The sequence below is a fragment of the Diadema antillarum genome, unplaced genomic scaffold (genome assembly GCF_040938485.1).
Source record: "Diadema antillarum isolate AM-2024a unplaced genomic scaffold, OU_Dant_1.0 scf00000111, whole genome shotgun sequence".
NCBI lineage: Eukaryota > Metazoa > Echinodermata > Echinoidea > Diadematoida > Diadematidae > Diadema > Diadema antillarum.
This window is the reverse complement of record NW_027271000.1, coordinates 2,043,121-2,066,661: the sequence shown is the minus strand read 5'-3', so window position 1 is coordinate 2,066,661 and position 23,541 is coordinate 2,043,121. Positions and strand designations below refer to the sequence as shown.

Genomic DNA, 23,541 nt, shown 5'->3' with positions numbered 1-23,541 from the left:
TTTTTGTTTTTGTTTTTTTTTACCGGTATTGTTTGAATGTTGATGAACAGAGATAATTTAAAAAGTGTGTGTTTGTATGTCCCCAGCCCCTATACCTACCCCCACGGGACGGGAAAAACAAAATAAGAAAAGGATATCTAAACCCTGTACTCTAGCTGGACAAGAGTTAGATGCATAATGATGAATAGTGGGAATTTCCAGATTTTCAGATCGCGCACAATGCGCCGTACAGAGCCCTGGTCAAAAAGAACCTCAGAATAAAGCAGCTGCTGCATACAGTACTAGTTTACCATCACGATGATCACGTCGACACGGGGATCGGGAATTCCCCGAATTGGCCTGGTACGCACTGAACGAACGTGATCTGGTGCATCGAAATCAACCGCAAACACTAACAACTGGCTACAGTATATTTTGAGACTGTCTTCCCATTTTAGTATCAGTCATATCACACGATGGAGCCTCCAAGGAAAAGAAAAGCACAAGGAAAGCGTGAGAAACCGCGTGGGAATAAGAAAAGACGAAAAGAAGGTGAGATAATTTGAATTCACGCGCGAGGTGTATTTTATGACCCCACATACTGCATTTGATGTAACGTAGATCACCCTCTAACTGCGACCAGCCCCAACGCGAAGCGTTACAGTAATATAGGTCTAGTCAGTATAAGTTTAATTGTGTACAAGGAGCGCCCCGGGGTTAATCCCCTTCATGAACTTGTCGTAAAGTTGTAGTAGAAATGCAGATCTCTGATTCGCTTCTGAGCAAATCTAAGGTGGTAGTTAAAGGCTCCACTCATGTTGCAGTTCTCGGCAAGAGTTCCATATGTAAATTTTACCTCTGCTAAAACTGAAAACATAATAGGTTCTACATCATGTATTAAGTGATATTATGTGATTTATGATAAATCATTTATCATCTAGGTGGCTTTTAACAGAGAGCTGAAACAAAAACACAAGGTCAAGGAGGATAGTGCAGCAAGAGCCTCACTATTGTCGTATTGAACTTCCCGCTTGAGTGTTACATTAAAAAGGAGGATGTCCTGGGCCTGGCGGGCCCCGTTTCATAAAACGTCGTTGATATGACAGCAACACTTGCTGGGATGGCAATTTTCATGGTACTGACAATTAAGAATCCAGCTTCCTGATTGGCTGTTACCATTTATTGGAAGTTGCCATTCCAGCAAGAGTTGCTATCCTATGCTAACATATTTACCTCCGCCAAGGGAGAAGGTTATGTTTTCCTTCCCGTTGGTTTGTCCGTGTGCAAAATAACTCAAAAAGTTGAGCATGGCTTTAGATGAAATTGGCAGGAATGGTTGAGAATGGCTCAAGGAATAGATCATTAAATTTTGGTAGTGTTCCGGACATTTTTATGAATTTTATGAGGAATTTTCAATATTTTGGCAGGTAGGGTCAATGGACTTTTTGAATTGAAATGATTTATTGATACCACATATCAACATCATCGCAGCCAAAGGCCGAATTGTCAAATGATATAAAAGAATACATAAAAAAAGCTCAAAAGAGGAATACATACCGGTATACAAAAAGATGAACTATACACATAAATATCCATAATAAACTCAAATGAAGTGTACAACTTATTCTGTGAAATAGGAAATATTACAGTTGAAAAAGGAATCGCGAGATTAATATTGCACAATATCATGATATACATTTCAGATTGCAAAAAAAAATATCAATTTTTTTTGTTATCTTACCTCCCATTTCTCTCTCTCTCTCTTTCTGTCTTTCTTCCTCACTCCCTCCCTATCCCTCTTTCCTAGGTATGTTTCACTGTGTCTATATTTCCCTCCTTTTCTCCCTCTCCTCTCATCTCCCTCCCTCTCTCTCCCTCTCTCTCTCTCTCTATAAATAACTCAATATTCATATCAAATTAAAATCATTCAGTATCAGCCAATATGGTAATTCTTCTAATACTTACATATTTATATATAGAACAATAAAAAATATTTTCTATAATTATCATAAATATCTTACAACTTTGGATACTTCAAAAGATACACAAGCCATTATCAAAATCAGTGACAAGGACCCGAAAGTGTGAAATAATAAAAAACCAAGGATACCACTATTACATGTGTACAAGATGATGTCTTATCCCGTGTATATCATTATATCTATCAGTTACACAAAAAAGCACAGTATACATTAAAAAAAAAAAAGCTAGGTATTGACCTCTATTCTCCTTCATTATCCTATAGATGATATCATCGAATTCATCTTAGCGCTTAGAGACTTGAATGTAATTTGCGCTCTATAAAAATGGTTCATTATTATTATATAGGATACAACATATTCTTTTAAACAAACACAAAATACAATCATACAAAACTGATAAACCAAATTCACTGTAATTGTACTCGTACAGAAGATTTGCCGTGATCAAAAAGGAAGAACAAAAAGAAGGAGAAAGAAAAAAAAAAAGAAAAGAAGGGGAAAAAATAAGGGAAAAAATATGTAAAAGTAAAGCATTGGGAGTTCAAGCTGTGCATTTTTTAGGTTTTCCTACACGCACTAAAGTGCATGCTCTAGTTTCTGTTAGGGTGAGGCACGACACACAGCTGAGTGTTTATGACGTAACAAAGGCTTACATTGGGAAATCGGGCGATTTTTTCAGCATGCATACGTATGAGTGAAAATCACTGATCTCAATGGAAGAGCAAGATCATCGGTGGAAAGTAGCTGCTTGGCGGAAGTCTGCGCTCTCAGAATGCTTTTCTAGTTTATGAAATGGGGCCCAGATGTCCGGTACGGTGCGGGAGACAGCAAGTTCATAGCTCTGTACTATAGCATCTTAGGACAAATATTGTAGACATGGGCACTGGCATAGGGTACTGAGGAAATCATAAGGTTACTATGTGATACTTGGATTTGATGTTGAGATATGGAATGTGTCGATGAGAGTATGGATATTAGGGATTGTAAAAATCTTTTGCTGGACAGAAATTACTGTGTAAGCTGTTATTTCAGTGAGGGTTTAATTTTTCATGAATTACAAATCACAGTTGGATCACAAATTTAACAACAGGTGAAAATGTTTTCTTGTGCTTGGGTGATAGTGCATTGACATTAGCATTGGCATCAATTCCCCAAAATAACATCCTGCGAATAAATGTCTATTACCTCCTCTTTCGCGAAAATACCTATATGCGAAAATAGCAGCATAAACAGTATTTTCAGCTTGACACTTGAGCTGAATCAGCCCATCTGCAACTACCAGTTTGTTTGAAATCTCTCTGGACAAAACGAGTACAGCGACACTGTACCATTCCCACCTAATGATGGTCTAATATCCTCCAATGAGTACCAGTAAAGGTGTTCCATACCAATGAGCATACTCTAGGGCAGGAGTCAGAAATGTGTAGTGCAGCAATGTCGCAAATGTGAAGTCAGTATAAAATAGTGTTTCACTGCAAGTAGGTACTTATTGAATGTACATTCGTGGAGGTCACATGGTATTGTAATTCAGCTTCACCTTGTCCTGGATGTTGATGCTCATGTACTTGGATTTGTCATTCTTTTATAAACCATGGTACTTGGAAGTTTAGAGCTTTTCTGTGATGCTCATTACTTGTTATCTTAGGATGGAAATTCTTGAACTAGTCTCTTGCCCAAATCAAATAAGGTCTTTATTTTGCATGACAGCAATGTTCAGCAGTTTCCTGTTTGGCTACATTTGAGTGCATGAAGCAGTTGCCAAGAAAATAATATTTGTGGTTTGATTAGAAACTCTGAGAGGCCAGGGAATCCCTGGCTTATTCCCTGGCCGAACAGATGATGATGTGTGACGTTGATCCCTTCCTCCTCCAACCTACCCCCCCCCCCCCCCCTCGAGTTCTTCAAGATAGGGATAACAGGTAACAAGAGTTTTGAATACTAGTGTATTACATTAGATAGGTTTGGAAGTGCGGAATTGTGTGCTAACATACTGGTTTTTATTGTTCTGCATATCTCAATGCACTTTAACAGAATTTGCTGGTTAAGATTGGTGTTATGTCACCATCAGTATTTAGTAGCCTGAGTATTTATTTGTTTTTTTCCCCCTTTTTTTTTTTGTCTATTCATAGAATCCACTGTGAATAGGGACCCATCCTCTGATGAGGATGGTGAGCCTGCACTTTACACTCCCCAGCACATGTTTCAAGCTGATGATGATGATTCATCCAAAGAATCCGTCTCCCTGCCAAACCTTCAACCGTTCTCCTCCGGACAGACTGTCAGCTCTGATGGGTCAGCAACACGGCCAACATCTTCATTCAGTTCTGCTGCCCACAGAATGATGGTAAGACCAACATTTTAGGGGTGAATTATTGAGACATGTACTGGAGTCACCATTTTCAGAGAACAAATATAGTAGTCATGATATAAATAAAATCAGCAATCCATTGTAGATGCATCTTTTCATTCTTGTAGTTCAGTTTCAGTACTTTTCTTTTACTAGACTTCCAGTGTATGAACAAGATGTCTGATGAGATTGATGTAGGATCAGTGATTCATATCATATTCAGAAGAGACCATACAACAATGATTTCAAATGTAAATGTCTCCCATATAGGCCAAGATGGGTTACCAAGCAGGCAAAGGTCTTGGAAAGAAAGAGGAGGGGCGTGTCAACATCATCGAGACTTCTAAGCAGAGGGGACGTCGAGGTCTGGGCCTGAAGATGGAGGGATTTGAACCCAGTTCACTGGTGACATGGTCGGGCACTGAAGAGGTTTGTTTGAATCCATGATTCTTAGAAGAGATGTGAAGGTTAAAGGGTGTGTACAGTTCTGGTCGAGGTGAAGATTTAGCTTTTAACGTTTTGTAAGATATTCAGAAACCACTCTACGAGATGTCAAAGAGCACGCAGTTCTAAGGGGTATCAAAAGTTTATTCGATGAAATCGGTTTTGCAATGGCTGAGATATCCAAAAACAATGTGAAACAAAGAGATCCTAATAAAGTTGGGGCATGTCGCCTTTTATTATTAGCACTTTTTTGGTTATCTCAGCCATTTGAAAACCAATTTTCATCAAATTAACGTTGAATCCTTCTTAAAATTACATGCGCTTTCATATTTCATAAGAGGCTTTTCATTATCTCACTTAGAAATGTTCAAAACATGAATCCCTACCTCAACCAGTACTGTACAGTCCCTTTAAGTACATTTTTATGGTTGAAGAAGTATGCACTCAAAGGATGAATATGAGTCACTTGTGGTAGTGTCATGGCACCTCACATAACATACTGATGTTGAGAAAACTGAAATGAGGTAATTTGACTTGAATAAGAAAGATTGTTTATGTTTGTTCAGAAATTGAAAGTGTAATATCCTAACGAATGCTGTTTAAATTTCAAATACTTCGAATATCATGACGTTCTAAACTTTGGGAGTTTCATGCAGCATGTGGGCAAGGTGATGTGAATTTCCTATCTCCATTCTGCATGACTTAATTTGAACTTGATTTTCTTAAAAAAAAAAAAAAAAAACTGCTTAATCTGGTGGCCAGTTTTCTTAGTATTTTTGTGATAAGTTTTAGCAAAATAAAGTTGGGCAAGTTACAATATCATTGGAAACTTGGTATCACCAAAGTTAGTAATGAATGTTCAATGACTTTATCAGTGTTTTGTGGTGGTGAGTCATATCAGTAACACAGATAGACTGAAACTACATATCAGTGAAAGTTTTTATTGACATGACAAAAATTCTGTGGACATTATTGCCATATCCATGTCAGAAAGTTGTGTAAAGGGGTATTCTGTATCAGAAACATTATAAGCTATAAGCTGTGTATTTAACTTGAATCTTTGTATTGGTTGGTTATTGCCTGTGACTTTGCATCACCTGTTACACAACACAGATTTCCTCAGAAGAGACAGTGGAGTGGCTGACATCACCACAAGGAATTTTGACCAGCAGAGAGATTGCGGATTGGAAGGTTTACTGGGATGCTCAGCCGGTTAGACATCATTTTCTTTTTTCTCCGCTGGTCTGTTAAATTACACTGTAAATGATAATAAACCAAACCAGCCTTTTTTTTCTCTCATGTAGAATGAGTAATATGTGCAGGTAGTTAAAAGGAAAAGCTGCCTCATATATTGTAGAAACTGAGCACTTTATATTTCTGCAGTGAATACAATGAAAAGAATCTTTGCACATAGTTTGGAATGTGATATTTGGTCTCCTGCATTTGAAAAAATGAAAAGTAACCAACTCCCTGGGTGAAAGATGGAAAATATTCTAAGTTTGATCCAGTGTGGATATTTGTCATTTGTTTTACTTCACAGGCAAAATTAAGTATTTCTTTAAATAACCATTCATGTGTGCTAACTGCACCACTGGAGCCTGGAAAGTTTATTGTAGGCCTATAGTAAAGTGACTACATGTGCCAGATATATATCTTTTTTAATGCTGTATTACAATGAATCCATCTGTATTGATGTTAATCTTGTTTTCATTGTACATAACAGATATGTCTCTACTTATTTGCGTACTAGGAAAAACTCACGATAGATGATGAGACGCAGTTTTGTGATGGAGAGATACTGAAGACACTCTTGAATCAAAAGGTTTGCAATATTCTGATTGTGTTTATTTGACTTTCAAGATATGAGAAATGTATCTACTTGTTAACTGTTACGTATATAATGAAAGACATGCCAAAATATAAAAAACATGTTTCCTTTCTTTGTTATTTCAAACTAGTTTTGCATTGCCATAAAGTTTTTTTATCTGAAAAAGACAAACCACAAGACTGCATTGATGCATGTTTAATTCATACCATGCTACTTCCATAATAATCCACAGAACGGTTAAACAAAAATGTTTAGAGAATGACAGGTGTATGAACCATATCTAAACAACAGATGATGTTATTTCCTTTATTAAAGTGTTAGATTGCTTTTTTAATATGCTACTCTTTTAAAAATCCTTGGTGTGATCACAGCCATGCCTCATTTAAATTGACAGTGTTACTGCACAGTCAGGTAACATTCACAGTCACCTGTTGGCAGACGACTTGTCATCATGTGCCCTTTCATACTCATTCCCTTTCATTGCTCTTTTGTTGGTAAAAGAAAACCGCTAGCTCAGACACAAATAAAAGACAACCAGTATGATTTAGGGTTTTGTGTTACTCCTTCAATACTAAGATCGTCTTTAATATTCCTTTTTAGTCAGCCTTTGACCTCCTGGATGGCGAAGAAATGCGACAGGCCAGAACACGCTCCAATCCCTATGAAACAATACGAGGCGGGATTTTCCTGAACAGGGCTGCTATGAAGATGGCTAACATGGACTTTGTGTGTGACTACATGTTCACCTCACCAAAATATCCTGATGGGGTGAGTGACGGGGGCGAAGTATTGAGAATGATAAAAATGTAATCAATCAGCAATTGTATATACCATCAGTAAATCAGTAAATCTACACTTGGTAAGGATCCAGGAGATGCACTCATTGTCTGTAGAATTCTGGTTGGTCCTGTGCAGAGTCTATGGACATTTCAGAATCCATTACTGACTGACTTAATAGAGAGGGGACAGACACTTCAAGGAGAATATTATACAAATGATACACATCAGAGAGGACATTATGGAGAATTACACACACACAAGGTACCTTTGGAACAGTTTAGGTGATAGCTTTAAGGGTGTTTTGACTGTTGCAAAAGTACCAAGTGTGGGGTATTATGATATTTTTGCCTGAACAAAGTGGTATGTGTCATTTGCTTTATAAAATAATAAAGCAAATCCTAGTCATTTGATAAATCACCCATCATTGTGAGTGAATGAAAAGATAAAACCTCGCCCGGTCACCACTGTGATGTAAAAGTGCTTATAAATGAATGCTCTGTATTTTGTACTTTACTGTTTGGAATTCGCAAAATTATGTGTTAGGCAATAACTATAAATGCCTGGTCACTCATACGCTTTCAGTCAGTCATTTGATTAGGATTTGATTCACAATTTTATAGAGGAGCGTAAATGCCATCTTGTTTATGAAGCAACTGAAATTCAGCAGTTATAGTATTTACTTGCAGTGCTATTCATAGCACAATAACAAATGAAATGAATAAACATAGTGGGACCAGGAAATCACAGTGATGACTTGAACACCATAAGTTACCAATGTCCAGCTTGTTCTACTGTAGAGTCTTGATTCAAATCATGAAACCGTCTTGATCATTGCAATGTTTACTGACACAAATTTAATAATTCAAGCTATGCAAAAATACACACACACATACACACACACACACACACACACACACACACACACACACACACACAGAATGAAACTAAATGATCAATAGAAGTGGTCACACCAATGAAAGATGCACATTCCTCTCACTAGATTTCTCCTAAGATGTGCCTGAGATTACTTTACACCACATCAAATAATGCTGTGAAATAACAGTTGTCCATGAAATTGCTTGATAATTCATTCTTGCTTTAACCAGTCACTCCAACGTCAAGACAAAAACAGCCACAAACGAGCGAACAATCGACCCTCTCAAAGAAGAGAAACAAATGGTTAAGGAAAAGAAAGGGGGAAGTCCAGTAGAGGGTCTTTAATATCACAGTAAAGTCAAGGAATAAGAGAGAATAAAAGTTTAGCTAAGTTTGTCTTTGCATATTTCTTTTTGTGACTGGTATCCGCCTTCTGTATGTACAGAAGCCTATTGTGAAGGGAAACGAGTTGCTCTACTTTGCCGACGTCTGTGCCGGCCCTGGTGGTTTCTCAGAATACGTCTTGTGGAGGAAAACCCAGGCTGGCCGTGACAAGAACTTTCGGGTCAAAGGATTTGGCTTCACCCTCAAAGGAGGCAATGACTTCAAGCTGGAGGATTTCTATGCAGCACCCTCAGAATTCTTTGAGCCACATTATGGTAAGTTTCAGTGAAGATATATTTTCATGGCAAAATAAATGAAGAAAAAAAGAAGAAGAAATGATAGAAGAATGGTCTATGGTACTAGTCGATCTATGCCAACTTTCAAGCACTCACAATTTCTGAATATTTTCCTTTTGAAACCAGAAAGAGGCCCAAATTAGAATAATCACACCCTCCTTGTTTTGGGTTTAGCATTGAGGACATGGGGGCTTTCTTCACAATCTTTTTATTTTTCTTGGATTGTGCAACCATCCTCTGCCTGTCAAATATCTTGATATATACAGGTATTGAAGTACTAATCAAAAACCATTCAGAGTCATGTTGCATTCCCACCATGAATTCACCATCTTGCACCGTCTCAATTTTTTAATGCGGAATACATTCTGACTTTGATTTGTAGGTGTGCATGGGGATGGTGACATCATGAACAGTGACAACCAGAGAGAGTTCAGGAGGTTTGTGATGCAGCAGACCGATGGAAAAGGGGTTCACTTCGTCATGGGTGATGGGGTAAGTGACTCTCATTAACTCAAAATATGCCATGGTGTAAAACCCTTGTGTGCCATATTATTCTGAGACAGCAAATGTAGCCGTGCTTTGGAAAACCATTGTGTTTTTCAAATCTATTTAACTTTCATAGATTGTTTTTACTCTGAACATGTAAAGAGCAAAGTTGCAGAGAAGATGCTGAAAGTTTTGATGTAAAATTTTATGACAAATCTATAATTGTTATTCTTTCAAATGACATGTAAATGACAAGTAGCCATATTATTGTACAGGCATGACTTTTGCACACAAACAGTGACAGAAACATAGAATCTATTCACAAATGCAGTAGGGAACCACCGCTTGATAATCACTCACACATAAAATGCAAGCTACGTGTGACAGGAATGGAATCACGAGAAACACTTTCATTATATTGTGCCATTTGGCAATTTATCGATCTGTGTGGGTAGGGTTGTGCATTTGAGCACAATATGCAAACTTGCCATGCTGTCGACGGTCGACCGAGTCGGGTATGTGAACGTGGCACATAAAGAGTTAAAGACATTTGCAGCAGCATCAAGTATGTTGTTGCTTATCAAAATCTTAAATCCTGAGAAACATTTTTTAAAGGGTGTGTACAGTTCTGGTGGAGGTGAGGATTTAGCTTTTTACGTTTTGCGAGATATTCAGAAACCACTCTATGAGATGTCAAAGAGCATGCGATTCTAAGGGGTATCAAAAGTTTATTTGATGAAAATCGGTTTTGAAATGGCTGAGATATCCAAAAACAAGGTGAAACAAAGAGATCCTAATAAAGTTGTGGCACGTCGCCTTTTATTATTATCACTTTTTTGGATATCTCAGCCATTTGAAAACCAATTTTCATCAAATAAACGTTGAATCCTTCTTAAAATTACATGCTCTTTCATATTTCATAAGAGGTTTCTTATTATCTCACTTAAGAATGTTCAAAACATGAATCCCCACCTCAACCAGTACTGTACAGTCCCTTTAAATAGTGATAATTCCAACGCTGTAGTCACACCCTAACCAGGGTAAGCTTGGTGGTGTGATTATTGTTCCTCTGGAGGGCCTTGTTATCAATACACCAACATCGCCATGCATTGTATATGCCATATATTTTGTGAGGTTTTTAGTTTGCAAATTTTGCCAAGTGGGTGCTATTTGCAAATTCAATAACGCACAAAATTGTTAACTCAGACCTTGATATGAATGCTGTGTGTACGTATGCATGGCTCCCTTTATTATTGTACTCCACAATTGCAAATTTGATTTAAATTGTTGCAAAGTCCCAATTTGCAAAAGCTTAGACTTGCTATACGTGGAACGTAGATCGAGTATCCATGCCTTGGTTGAGAGAGACATCCCTGCTGATGTATCTTGCATAAGGACAATTGAAATGCAGGATATCGTGCTCAAAGAACTCTAGTCACTGTGCCACAGTGCTTTGTGCTGAATATAAGTATCTGATAAGTATCTGCTGTTTCATTGTTAGGTTGTCATGGTGAATGATTGTAGTATTCCTTTCTTTTTATCTTCTTAGGGTTTCTCAGTGGAAGGCCAAGAGAACATCCAAGAAATTCTCACCAAGCAGCTGCTACTATGTCAGTTTCTTGTTGCCATGTCCATCGTCAGAGAAGGTAATAGACTGAAGCATTGGATTGTCACGCCACACTGAGAGTTTGCAATGAGCTCTCTTTTTGATACTAGGAAGAATACAAATATGGAGTTTAAAAAGAAATGATTCTAAATGATTTAAAGCAAAAGACATATGAAGAGTTCTGTTCATCATCCAAGTACAGTGTTCTGTTTGCAACTGCAATGCTTGTTGTGTACTTTAGGATAAATTATGGGAACTGTTTGTGTTTGTTATTCCTGTCAGATTGCACTTATGTGCTCTGCTGCAGGTACTTCTTAAAACTTTGCCCCTTCCTCTCCAAATCTGTCATTGCTGGCCAATCTGAACATAACATTTTCCCTATGACCCTATGATGGTGCCAAAGGCGTAATTATGTGTCTTTTGTAGACCCTGAGCACTCATTCCAGACTGTCATGGTGCTTGCCACTGGCTTCATGTATACTGCTTTGTAAGCAAACTATACAATAAAACAAAATGTACATTGTCAGGTTTGCTGTTGGTCGTCATGATCATCACCCTATGAATCTATGATTTTTAGACTTTGACTTTGCCAGCCGGGAGCTTACTCTTTTGCAATGGTCTGGAAAGCATAGACCCTGCAAGTGATAGGCTAGATTTTATGATGAGTTTGTTTTTGAATTCAGACCCAATAAAAAAATATGAGTTAAATTTCCTATTTTGCTTTTTACCTGTGTGAAGTAACATTACACATCTATGCAAATATTTCACATAATCATGACACATTTGCCCATTAAACCATAACTTATGTCAATCCTGCATGTTGATGATTTTTTTTAGTTTATAAAAGACACTTTTGAAATCATGAAATTCTTCTGTGGAGATGTTTTTTTATGCAATTGATTGACAAATTGCCCTACATTGACATGAATAAATTTTTACGTAGAGAAATTTGTCGATCAGTTGTGTAGAAAGGCACTTTTCCTGTTTGCAAATGTCAGATTGAATGAATTATCATTTCACAATATATTGCATATAATGCCCAGTTCCAGTGTTGTAATATTTTGTAGGTAATGCACAAAGAGAATAAAAGAATGGCAGTCTTGGATAAATGCTGCAAAGGGTGTCATGAAAGGGAAGGTGTGTGATGAGTAATTATGGTAAATCAGGCTTTTCATTATGTCCTTCTAATTATTGCAGGTGGTCACTTTGTGTGCAAGACCTTTGACCTCTTCACACCATTCAGCATAGGTCTGATTTACATACTATACCGATCGTTTGACCAGGTGTCTTTATTCAAGCCAGTTACCAGCCGTCCGGCCAACTCAGAGAGGTAGGTTCAAACTGGTGTCTCTTGTTTCGGTGATCTGAGTTTGATCATCAAAGCCGACACTTGGATCACATGTAGTCAAGAGATCCATCCATTGATAGGAAAGTTGCTCCAATGGAAACCCTCTCTGAAAATAACTGAATAAAATAAAGACAATAGATCTACAACAAATGAAAGAAATAATCAGCAAGTGGATGAAGGAAATTGGCCAAGATGGCAGCATATGGGCAGAAGGAAGAGGATGAAGAGGAAGACAAGATAAAAAGAGGGGAGAGGAATGATGAAATGCTTTGGAGAGCTAGCCGGGGATATTTATACACCTTATTGAATTGTTTGCCGTAGACACCATGTAGAATAGAAGCTGGAGTGTATTGGTCTTGGGGAGCTAAATCTCAGGTCAACATTGCAAAACAATTTGCATTTGGCTGAATGGATTAGACCCCGGACTGCCAATCACAGGGTCCCTGGTTCAAGTCCCCTGGCTGCATGCCCCTTGGCAAGGCACGTTGTCCTCCTTGCCTAATCCTATAATGGGGGCTAACAGTCATTGATCTGACGGTAGCTTTGCATGCAAGCATTCCATGCATGTTGAAAAAAAAAATCAATTCAATTCAACTGAAAGTTCATCAAAAGAAACACCAAAGGACTATACTTGCATAAAAGCAAACTGCTGGCTGAAGGAGACAAATTTAGTTCTTCTTTTCAAAGTTAGTATATTTCTTTACTTATGTCTTTGAACTTTCCCAGGTACGTGATCTGCAAAGGTCGTCGAGCCAACACAGACCAAACACATGACTTCCTGTTTGACCTCAATGTGACCTTGAATGACCTGAAGTCGTCAAAGCTTGATGTCCTGGAGAGTGTCCCACTGGCAGTCATTTTGGAGGACCAAGAGTTTGTGGACTACATCATAGAACAGAATGAGAGGTTTGTGTGAGCAAGCAATGTGTGCATCCAAGCCAGAGCTAGATATCTGTTTCAAAAGAGGGAAATGATATCTCTCTCTTATGAAACAAAAATGTACAATTATATTGATCAGGCATGTTATGGCATTATGAATATGTAGCTATGAAGTTTTTCATCTAGTATTTTCTGGAATGAGCTGAGAGAAGCAGAGGAGGGTAGGGACCTACCAGGTATGGGCTGGTAGTCTGTGCTACTGGTAAATAATGATGTACAGACGTTTTGGAAAAATATTTCATGTTAATGAATAAGGTTACATCTTTGAATTATAATTATATGTTCATATTTTTGTGGGTGGGCGGGGAGGGTGGGGGGAGGGCTTGTTTGTTTTTCATGCTAGTAGCACTTTGTTAGCATTGATGCTGCCTCGTGATTTAGGTGTTTAACCCTAAAAAGACTGGGGGGGGCCTAAAAGGCCCCCCCCTCGACATTTCGCGCGATTACACTGCAACACGCAATGCTCTCGCCGCGATGCTGTATGACTTTTTTCTTTCGAGTTTCCCGCACATTTTGACACCAAATTTGTGACGCCCGGGGGTACGGTTCTGAAGTTACATAACTTTTTGTACATGCATGTGAGACCGAAAATGGCTCAAAAATGTGATTTTGTGTACAAAGTCAATACAAATTGAGTTTTATCACATGGTTCATATAAATATGCTTATTTTTACTCTCAATGGCTAAAATCAATTTGTTTTAGTAGTATTATGCTTCAAAAAGGGTCTGCCACAAATTTTGCTGAAAAAAACAACAAAAACAAAAGGTCGAAAAAACAAAGAAATACATAAGAAATTCATAAAACAATAAAATAAATAAGAAATCAATTTTGATACTGAATTTTTTTTCAAGTACATTTGCTAAGAATGCTACAAAGAATATCTAGACCAAAAATGAGCACTTTTGGAGCTTTATTTACTGATTTAGATAAAAAAGTCTGATTTCTCGCATAAATTAGTATAATTAATCAAAATAAAATAAAAAAAGACTATTTTGGAAAATTTAAATATACGATCTTGTAGATTACATCGCACACTATCATTGTGCAAATTTCCGCGGCGATCGCGCGATCGACGGCCGAGATCTTAAGGGGGGGGCCCTTTAGGCCCCCCCCCCAGTCTTTCGAGCTACCAAAATAGCCCAGTCTTTTTAGGGTTAAGGAAACTTTTCTTGACAAGGTCTCACAAGCCTTTTTTCACATACTCTTTCTGACATTTTTTAAGTATGAATAGGAGGTTGGTTTTTTTTTTTTTAATTCATGGCCTTTTTGTCTATTTTGCCATTTGACTTGATCGTGTGTATATTTTGGTCTTATGACAATGGAAATGATATTACCATACATACCTGCCATGAGATGTTTGTCTTTGTAAGCATAGATCTCAGTTGTAACTTCACAGGACTGCGGTGGTTTTGTCTCCCATCTTTCAGACAGGCCCAGACGCAGACTCAGGCCCTGGCCAAGATCCAGGCCTATGTCCGCAACACAGACCTGATTGAGATGGAGCAGAAGCGAATGAGAGACGAGTGCCTCCAACTCTGGGGTGTAAGTGATAACAGCTTGAGGTCAGATCATATAGGGCTCATCTAATCATTTATCACATATAATGAATACTTCACCTATTTATTTAATTGCTTTACCATGTTTCATTGCAGCTGCTGTTGGTGACAGTGAGCCCACAACCACTTGGGTTTAAGCATTGAATGAGAAACATACATGGCAGGATGTTAGCATTGGTTATGAATAATCATAATTATATTCAAAACCTTGTGAGATATATTACAAACTTTTTTAAGGAATGTGTCTCCTTGGTTTCTTCAGAACCCACGTTTTACAGAAAAATCTTTATCTGCCTGTCATTTGTTCATCATGTACCAGATCAAAATGTCTTTAGCCATTGTCACATTATGCGAAACTATGCATAGTTTACTTCATGATAACTTCCAGAAGTTTGAACTTGCAATCACACTACAGACAAAATGTTTAGTTTGATTGATGTGAAATTGCCCATAGTTTGGTAGCTAAACATGCATGTGAGCAAAAATCATGTGCCCTCCTTGATAAGAACATGCATCAGTGTTGAAATTAGTATGTGTGCATAAACAATGTGAAATGGATAATAATGTGATAAACTTCTTGAAGTTGCAGCTGTAAGTGGTCACACAACACAAAACTACACATAGTTTTGCGAGAAGTGAGAAACTCTTTCAAGTGCATGCAGGAAGTTTCGCTGGTATACCGTCTCAAGAAGTTTGCCCTCACACTGCCCAAATTATACGAAACGAAATGCCAGGTAGTGAAACTTCATGCAGTTTTGCATAGTGTGAGTGCTGCCGTGGGATTGCTAGAAGTGAGATGTGAGTGAAGTCTTGGCAATGAGAGGGTTAAGGTAGTTGACTTGCCACTCTTGCTTGGTAGCTTAAAAATTGTCTTCACTCAGAATCAATATCTGTCACTCTTCTGTCCTTCCTTGTATCCAGATTCCTGGGCGGTCAAGAGCAGCACCAAAGACCACTTATGCTGAAACAAAGTTCTCTGAGCTTTGCGAGGTAATAATGGCATCTGCTGTCAACATCAGAAGCCATGGTGTTTACACATTTTCTCCCAGTGTCATCTAATTGTTATAGTGTAGTACTCCTCTCTACTTTCTGAAATAGAAACCTTTTTCTCTTTTAAGTTACCTCATAATTTCTATCAGGTTGAGTATTAAAGATCATCTGCTGTAAACATATGGACATATGGAATACCTCCCGGAGGAAGTATAGTTTGTGCTGAAGAGCCTCAAAGTTCAAAAAAAGTTTTTACCTGTTTTCTATCAAAATCATTCAGAATATGATATAGAATGTCAGGTTAAGGATTGTTAACTCTAAAACATGCTGTAGTTCCCCTTGTGTATTCATCATGACAAACCATCAAAATGTATGTTACTCTTCATATTTTATTCTTTTTAGCAGTGATAAAAGAAAAAATAAGAACATGAAAAGAGGTCAGAATAAGTCAAACTGACATGAAAGTCAGTTCTGCTATGATCAGTCTTCTTTGGGGCACTTGTTTAGTAACTTCTTGAATTTGTTTTCCAATTAAGGATGACCACGGCGACTATGGATACTTCTGTCGCAACGCCATGCCGCTGGACAGGGAGAAATTGTCTCAGAAGGTCAAGAGTGTGTTCAACTATCGCTGCACGGTGTCTGCAGGGGAAAGATTCTTTGTGCTCAGCACCGGGGTAAACCTCCCATGATGATCATCCAGTACTCCATGACATACTGGCACTCTTAGGCAGAATTATGATAGGCTGAAGGTGTTTTCACGTTTGCTTAATGCCTCTGTCCATTGCTTAGCATCTCCAGTGAGGATGTAGATATAGATTATCAACCAGTTGGCAGATGTGGCAAGGGTGGAAGGTGAAAGGTCAAGGTCAAAGGTCAAAATTATTTACTACTAACAAGATATTTATCTACTTCTACTAGGTATAAGTCCAATGGTAATGTTACTGTATAAGCCGTTATTTTTTGCAAGGATTGAATTTTCGCGAATTTCGTGAATCGCAGTTGGATCACAAATTTTACAACACATGAAAATGTTGCCATGCGCTATTAGGTAATAGCGCATTTACGATAGCGTTTTTGTCAATTCATGAAAACACCATCTCGTGAAAATGTCTGTGACCTTATTCACGAAAATATCTGTACACAAAAATAACAGCTTATATAGTATGTGATGTAATGGATAGAAATAGATTTGACAATACGCATGTTTCCTTTATGCAGAGGGTTAAAGGTGAATCTGTGGTTGTTGGTCAAGATCAGTTGCCTTCATCAAAATGTAAATGAACTCACGTGGCAGATATAGTGATTGCATACAAAGCAGAGTAGACATCCCAGTCAACTGAGCAAAAGTCAAAATGCTCCAATTTTTCAAAAAACTTACATTGGTTGGCTTTTCAGACAGGATATGATTGTTAGGCTATTGCTAAAATCTTGTAAACAAATACTAGAATAAACAAACAAGCAATCTTATGAATTATGAGTGGAGGTCATGCAAGCCCGTGGCTGCGAAGTCTTGACTTCATTGTAGGCTTCTTTGAATATAGATAAAAAGAAGATACTGTAAAAGTGGTTTCTTTCACGTACAGATAATTTCGCGGTTTCCATCGGCGCCGACTTTTTTGAGTCTTTTTCGCGTGTGTTTAAATTTGCGGTCGGCAAAATCTGTGAATTCACAGTCGGCAAAAACTGTTTTATTTTGCACATGAAAACCCAAAGTATAATCCAATTATTCTTTTATTTATTAAATAGAAATTAAGATTGAATACAGGCTTACCTGAAATCCCGTCTCTCAAGTACTTTATAACATGCTTGTACCTACATTGCGCGGTATCGCTGTGTGTGTGTTGACCATCAATGTACACTCAATGCACGGAATCTTCGTGTGTGCATGTGCGCCATAGCGTTGTAACAAGCGGCGAGTTCAAAACATTTCCTTGCGTGGTTAATTTCGCACGACTTTTCAAAACATTTTCGTGTGATGTTAAATTCGCGGTTCAACCTCAAAGCGCGGAAAGCGCGAAAATAAAACCACCGTGAAAGAAACCACTTTTACAGTATTTGGTTTCTGTGCCAGAAAAGTCACGCAGGAGTGAAAAAAATTACGATCCTTGCTTACAGTACTTACAAAATTTTACAGTATCAGAAACTCTCATGTAATCAAGTCTGCGTGACCCTGGTGCTGTAAGATAGTCATGTTGATATTGAATGCGCTGTCCATCTTCTCACAGAGATCCCATGTGTCATTCTGGGATGGGAGGTCATCTACCCCAAAGTGGAGAAAGTTGGACAGGTGCAAGCTGCAGCTGCCAGGCGACACCCTGTTTGAGGCGGAGCTGATTGAAGAGCTGAGAGGAGAGGTGAGGGCGAGAACCCCGATTGGGTCATGGAGAGATCAGAAATGATTTGGGCGCAAGTGGATGTTCCATGCCTGTGCCAGCATCTTGATCTCATTTTCTGTTTGTTTGTTTGTATTTATTTCCGAATTAAAAAAAACAAACAAACAAACAAATACAAAAATAGGTAAAATATCAAAATCATGTACATCAAAGTAAGATATGGAGGATGGCCCAATTTCAGTGATATTATTAGAATATCACTATTCTTCTTCATCAAATGGAAAATATGCTGTGTGTGAAGAGTGTGCTGTTTTTGTTGTACATGCATGCCTTCACATTTGATTCAATACTTTATAGAGATGTTCTTGCAAGAGGTTCACGAACAGGTCACTTTTTGATTTCAGAGAGCCTTTCTCGAGGTCAGAGACAAAATGTGACCGTGTGATGGCTGTGAATCATTATGGTTCAGAAACTTTTAAGGTCACTGGAGATCATTTGTGATCTCTCACTTTCATTTTATTGTCTCACAGGGTCAGGGTCAAAGGAGGATGCAAACAGTCCACATTCTGGATGCACTCTGGTTAGCTGGTCAGGACATCAGACATTTGCCCTACTCAGAAAGGTTAGAAATTTTCAAAGTCATCACTCAATTCTGCTTTCATTTGATTCTCTATAATTATGATACTGTTTCATAAAGGTTTCTCACTTAGGTGTATGTTTACATTTGTAGTTTTAATATGCAGACAAATAAGCAAAGAAGTGGGTGATGCCATGGTGACGTGTATGATTGATTATATGGATATCAAATATTATATGAACACATGAAATCCTTTCCATATACAGTGGAAACTCGATATAACGAGATGGTCGGGACCGAGTCATTTTCCTCGTAATAGCCGATATCTCGTTATATCAGTAGGCATAAAAGAAGGCATAACATAAAGACATTAATTTGCACATGTGGGACTACCCATCATATTTCAATCAATACTGATAACTTGATATTGTGTGTGAGGGAATTACTCACCTTTATGGGTAAGAAGATGTTTTTCGCCAAGGAAATCCAATATCAAGGATGTGTTTCTTATTAACTGTAGATGTTTGAAATTGTAAATTTATATAGCTTGCGATTGTATCAAGATCGTCTGTGTGGATTGGTACCAGTATGTGGTTATCGTATGGGTGTGTGTTGTGTGGAAAGCTTGAATAATAAATTATGGTCTGCACAATGCTGTGTGTGTATGTGACACATTCTGTATGTACATTATTATGACTGCGTGTGTGTGAAGATGGGGAATTCCCTACGTAGAAGGCCAATCACAGCATCAGATTGCCTCACATCTGCTAAACGTCATGATGATGTCATGTATACGGCCGTCCCACCGCATTTTCTGCATGTATCAGTGTGCACGCACACACACACTTACACGTACAACATGCAGTGCTAGCTGGAGTGCACTGAAGGAAATGATTATGTGTGTACACGACAGTTTTTGGCGCATCAAGCTTTACAATCTCGGAAGATGATAGCACAGGCGAAGTAAAGCTTTACCGAAGGCATTTTGCTTTACCTCGCTATAGCAGCTTTGATTGACTATGTTTTTCTTTGTTTGGAAGTCACAAAATTTATCTCGTTATAGCCGATCTCGCTATAAGAGTAGCATTTTACATAGACTTGTGTGGAAGGAAATTTGGGACCGGGAAAATTTCCTCGTTATAACCGATATCTCGTTATAGCAGTGTTCGTTATACCGAGTTTCCCCTGTAGCTCCTAGGAAATTCAAAGTGAGCATTGTGAGTGTGTGTGCAATGAACAGTGACCACTGTTTACAACAAATTCCTCAGGACCAGTGAAATCATGTAGTTATATCACAATCTGTTTTATATCTGGCTCTGAAAACAATGAAGTAGATATTTATTAATGATAATTCATAGATGAATTAATTGTAATTATGTGTATCTGTATAATATATGCTGTACTATGTAGTAGTCCAAAAAGTAGTAACGTGGTGTACATTTAATCATACAGGACATGGACAATATCTCTCACACAGACTGCCCCACTGAACCTGTTCACAGCAGCCACCTGCCTATAATGACTTCATTTGAAGTTCCCTTTGAGTGGCCACTGCACATAGGTTTGACTGTATATGGTATTCATGTATGTATATGAATATTGCACCCATCTATCCAATCTGTCCACAGAGTTCAGAAGATCGGTCTGTTTGTGAAGGCTGTGGACAGACCCACCCGGACGGACTTGACCCCACTCAGGTCCAAGGATATCGTCAGGTGTCATGACTTCCATGAAATCTTTGATAGGTATGGCACGGGGGTATATGGTCTGTCAGGAAAATTTAACTTTCAATAGGTACGACTCATATTATATACAATAGCATCAAGTGAAAATAAAGTATAAAGTTTGTGCAGTGCTTTTCGCGTTAAAATGAACACAGACATTACAAAATTTTGGATCCTTCAATGAAGTAAAAATTTAGGTCCCAAAATTACGTCTGTACATCTTTTATACTTTACTTATTCGGATAGAACAAAATTTTGATAAAATGAAAGAAAACTGCCAGTCTTGCACACTCATTATGACAGGAGTTGCGTGTATAAAACAGAGTTCTAAATCATATTTTAATCTATTACTGAGAAATTGCAAATTTGCATACCCAATTACATCAAATCAATTTGTAATTGGATGTACAGTATTTTACATTTTCATATATTTCAATCTTCTACTTCAATATGTGCTCTAAAAAATAGGTTTTTAAAAAAAAATCTCAAAGTCCAATTATTACGAGAGGAAAATGTGTTCAGGTATTCATGTAGTATGGTCGTTATCATGTACTTTGCAAAAGGTGCCATTCCACAACACTACACAGTCACAATACAATGTAATATAAGACTACATATTAAAGACTGTTCAAAGATTGTAAACCTAAAATATGATTGACAGCTGGAATGCTTGTAACAACATATTTCCAAGGTATCAAATTTTTCTTCAAAATTTGAATGTGAGATGTGTCTGTGAATGCCAAACCATATTCTGGCTGTCACTGATCACAAGTTTCATGGAATATATTTTTAGCAGGGTCACTCTTCTCACCTATCCCATACAAAGTCATCATGATGTCTAAATTATGTGTGTGGTCCTTTCATAGACTCACCATGTTGCAGGGAAAGGGAGGGGGTAGACACCGGAGACTTTGCTACCGAGCCGCCAACAACAGACATTTCGTTCCCACTGGTGTCTTCTTCATCAAGATATATAATGGTAAGAATTATTCGGTGTGAATATTGTAGTTGTGAGTTTCGAGAGTCTAAATGTTGATAAAGCAGCAGCCATATGATCTCCTGTGAAGATATCAAAGTACCCAGTTTTGGTCGCATGACTTTTGACATAATGCTTTACCCTCCATCTCCTTTGCACACAATTCCAAAAACATTAACTTCTCTTGAATCTCTTAAAATCTGGCATTCATACATCTGCTTTCGTAGCCGCCTTATTTTTCTTTATTTTGATTTCATTTCTGGGCATGACAGTTATGAGAAACCCATTTAAACTAAAAACTTTTACATTTCTGTGATGTCCATCAGATTTAATTTTTTATTTGGCATTTTTGTGTGTGTTTAGCTCCCTGGACAGTGCAGTGGAGTAGATCCAATCAGAAGCTCTACTACTACAACCTAGATAATGGCACTTCTACCTTTGACTGTCCACCAGATTGCATCTCTTCATTCAAGTAAGATTCTTAAGACTGTTTGAATTAATGTCAGAAATAAGTTATGAGAAACTGATGTAGAAAAATATGACTGAACTCCATGCTGGGACTACAGCTGATGAACCCTCTTTCAGTGAGAAAGTGAAGTCATACTGGTTCTAAATTTTTTCACGTAGATATACGATACAGTCATTCCTTTTTATGTCATACCAACGTATATCTACTGCAACTATCCCAAGAGTGTGGTTGAAGTTTTGTGTCCTTGTGATAGGCGAAATGAATATACAGCCTAGCCTGACTTCTATGCTGTGACTGTGTTCAGCACATCTCAGTATTTCTCCAACTTCATACAGTTCTTATGATATTTTGCCCAGGTACAAGTTAGTGTCTAAAGGTGATTTCATGTTTGTGTAGCTACCCAGCTGCATTTAGTTTAGTGTCACGTTAAAACGAGTACACATATCTACTGTCAGTGTAGACATATTCAGTTTCGTAACTTCTCTCGAAATGTGATGTACCATAACATGGTGTCTAGTTTTACTTTGCACACCTGTTACTATTCATGTGCATAGATTTAATTTGGTACCCAGTGTAAAGAATTCACCTCAGGGAGATGATATATGAACATGTTTCAAATTCTGTGATCATGTGAAATAGCTAAATCCACAGGGATTACTGCGTGGAAACTGGAGCTAACATTAATCAGTTCTCTATAAATTAAGGAACATCAAAAGTAATGGAAATGTTTATATTGCTCATTCTCTTTTAGAGTGGTGAGTAAACATTTATGAGTGTATGGGCAAAAACCTACACATAATATGAGAAGAAGTGAGTTATTTTCTTTTTTTATACGATTGACAGAATGAGTTGATAACCTTGAACAATCTGTTCATTGCAATTAATATTTTCTGATCAGTTGTGTACACATGAAATGTCAGAGGTCTGCCAACATCCTCACTACCGGGATCTGATCTCTATTGCAGGGCCTGTCGAAGCAATCGACTCCTGTGGGCGTGGGAGGATGGGGTCAAAGTTCATGACGAGCAGGATATGAGGGAGGATCCGGAGAAATTGTCCAAGGAGGAGGTTCTCGCCCACATCACGAGGCAAAGAGTGGTGTGATCGTCGCGGGCTGTCCCTGCCAGACATATAGGCAGGTGCAGAGGAAGGAAGGAAAGGACCCAGGGAGGAGAGAATCTGCAGTGAGGGGGAGAAGTCAAATCCTTGCCAGGATGGAGACCGGACGGACGAGAGCAACGTCGAGATTAAATGGTGACGCAGCAGGGAAAACGTCACAAAAGCTGCAGATCACAGAATCAAACCAGGTGCATGGATTGAAAAGTGGATTACTTAGATCGAAAGAATGATTATAAGGAAATGTAACCAGTGGAATAGTGCAGAAGAAGAGTGCCGGATTCTCCAGCCGTGTTGGAGGATGAAGGAAGTGGAACCAGTCAGATGTCAAGGGTTAGCAGCTTCATTGCTGTAAAAGCAGAAATTTTTGTGTGCATGAAATTTTCGCAAATTTCACGAGGAGCCAAGATTTTGCGAAGGTAAAATGTGACCCGCTACAACAAAATGATCCTAAAGTCGGGCGAGGTCGATTATTTGAAAATTGCATGACACAATTCCCTA

General features: G+C 38.2%; 1 protein-coding gene across 1 annotated transcript; it reads left to right on the top strand.

The window, feature by feature from the left end:
- The first annotated feature begins 355 nt into the window (after positions 1-355).
- LOC139719473 (cap-specific mRNA (nucleoside-2'-O-)-methyltransferase 1-like) lies at positions 356-23,207 on the top strand. Its single transcript, XM_071630887.1, has 20 exons — positions 356-531; positions 4,091-4,305; positions 4,579-4,737; positions 5,866-5,964; positions 6,503-6,574; positions 7,181-7,348; positions 8,682-8,895; positions 9,299-9,408; positions 10,952-11,048; positions 12,206-12,338; positions 13,083-13,262; positions 14,724-14,838; positions 15,774-15,842; positions 16,379-16,519; positions 18,071-18,199; positions 18,709-18,800; positions 20,384-20,500; positions 21,346-21,458; positions 21,819-21,927; positions 22,890-23,207. The coding sequence occupies exons 1-20, from the start codon at positions 456-458 to the stop codon at positions 23,026-23,028; spliced, it is 2,547 nt and encodes an 848-aa protein (XP_071486988.1). The 5' UTR covers positions 356-455; the 3' UTR covers positions 23,029-23,207.
- The last annotated feature ends 334 nt before the right edge of the window (positions 23,208-23,541 follow it).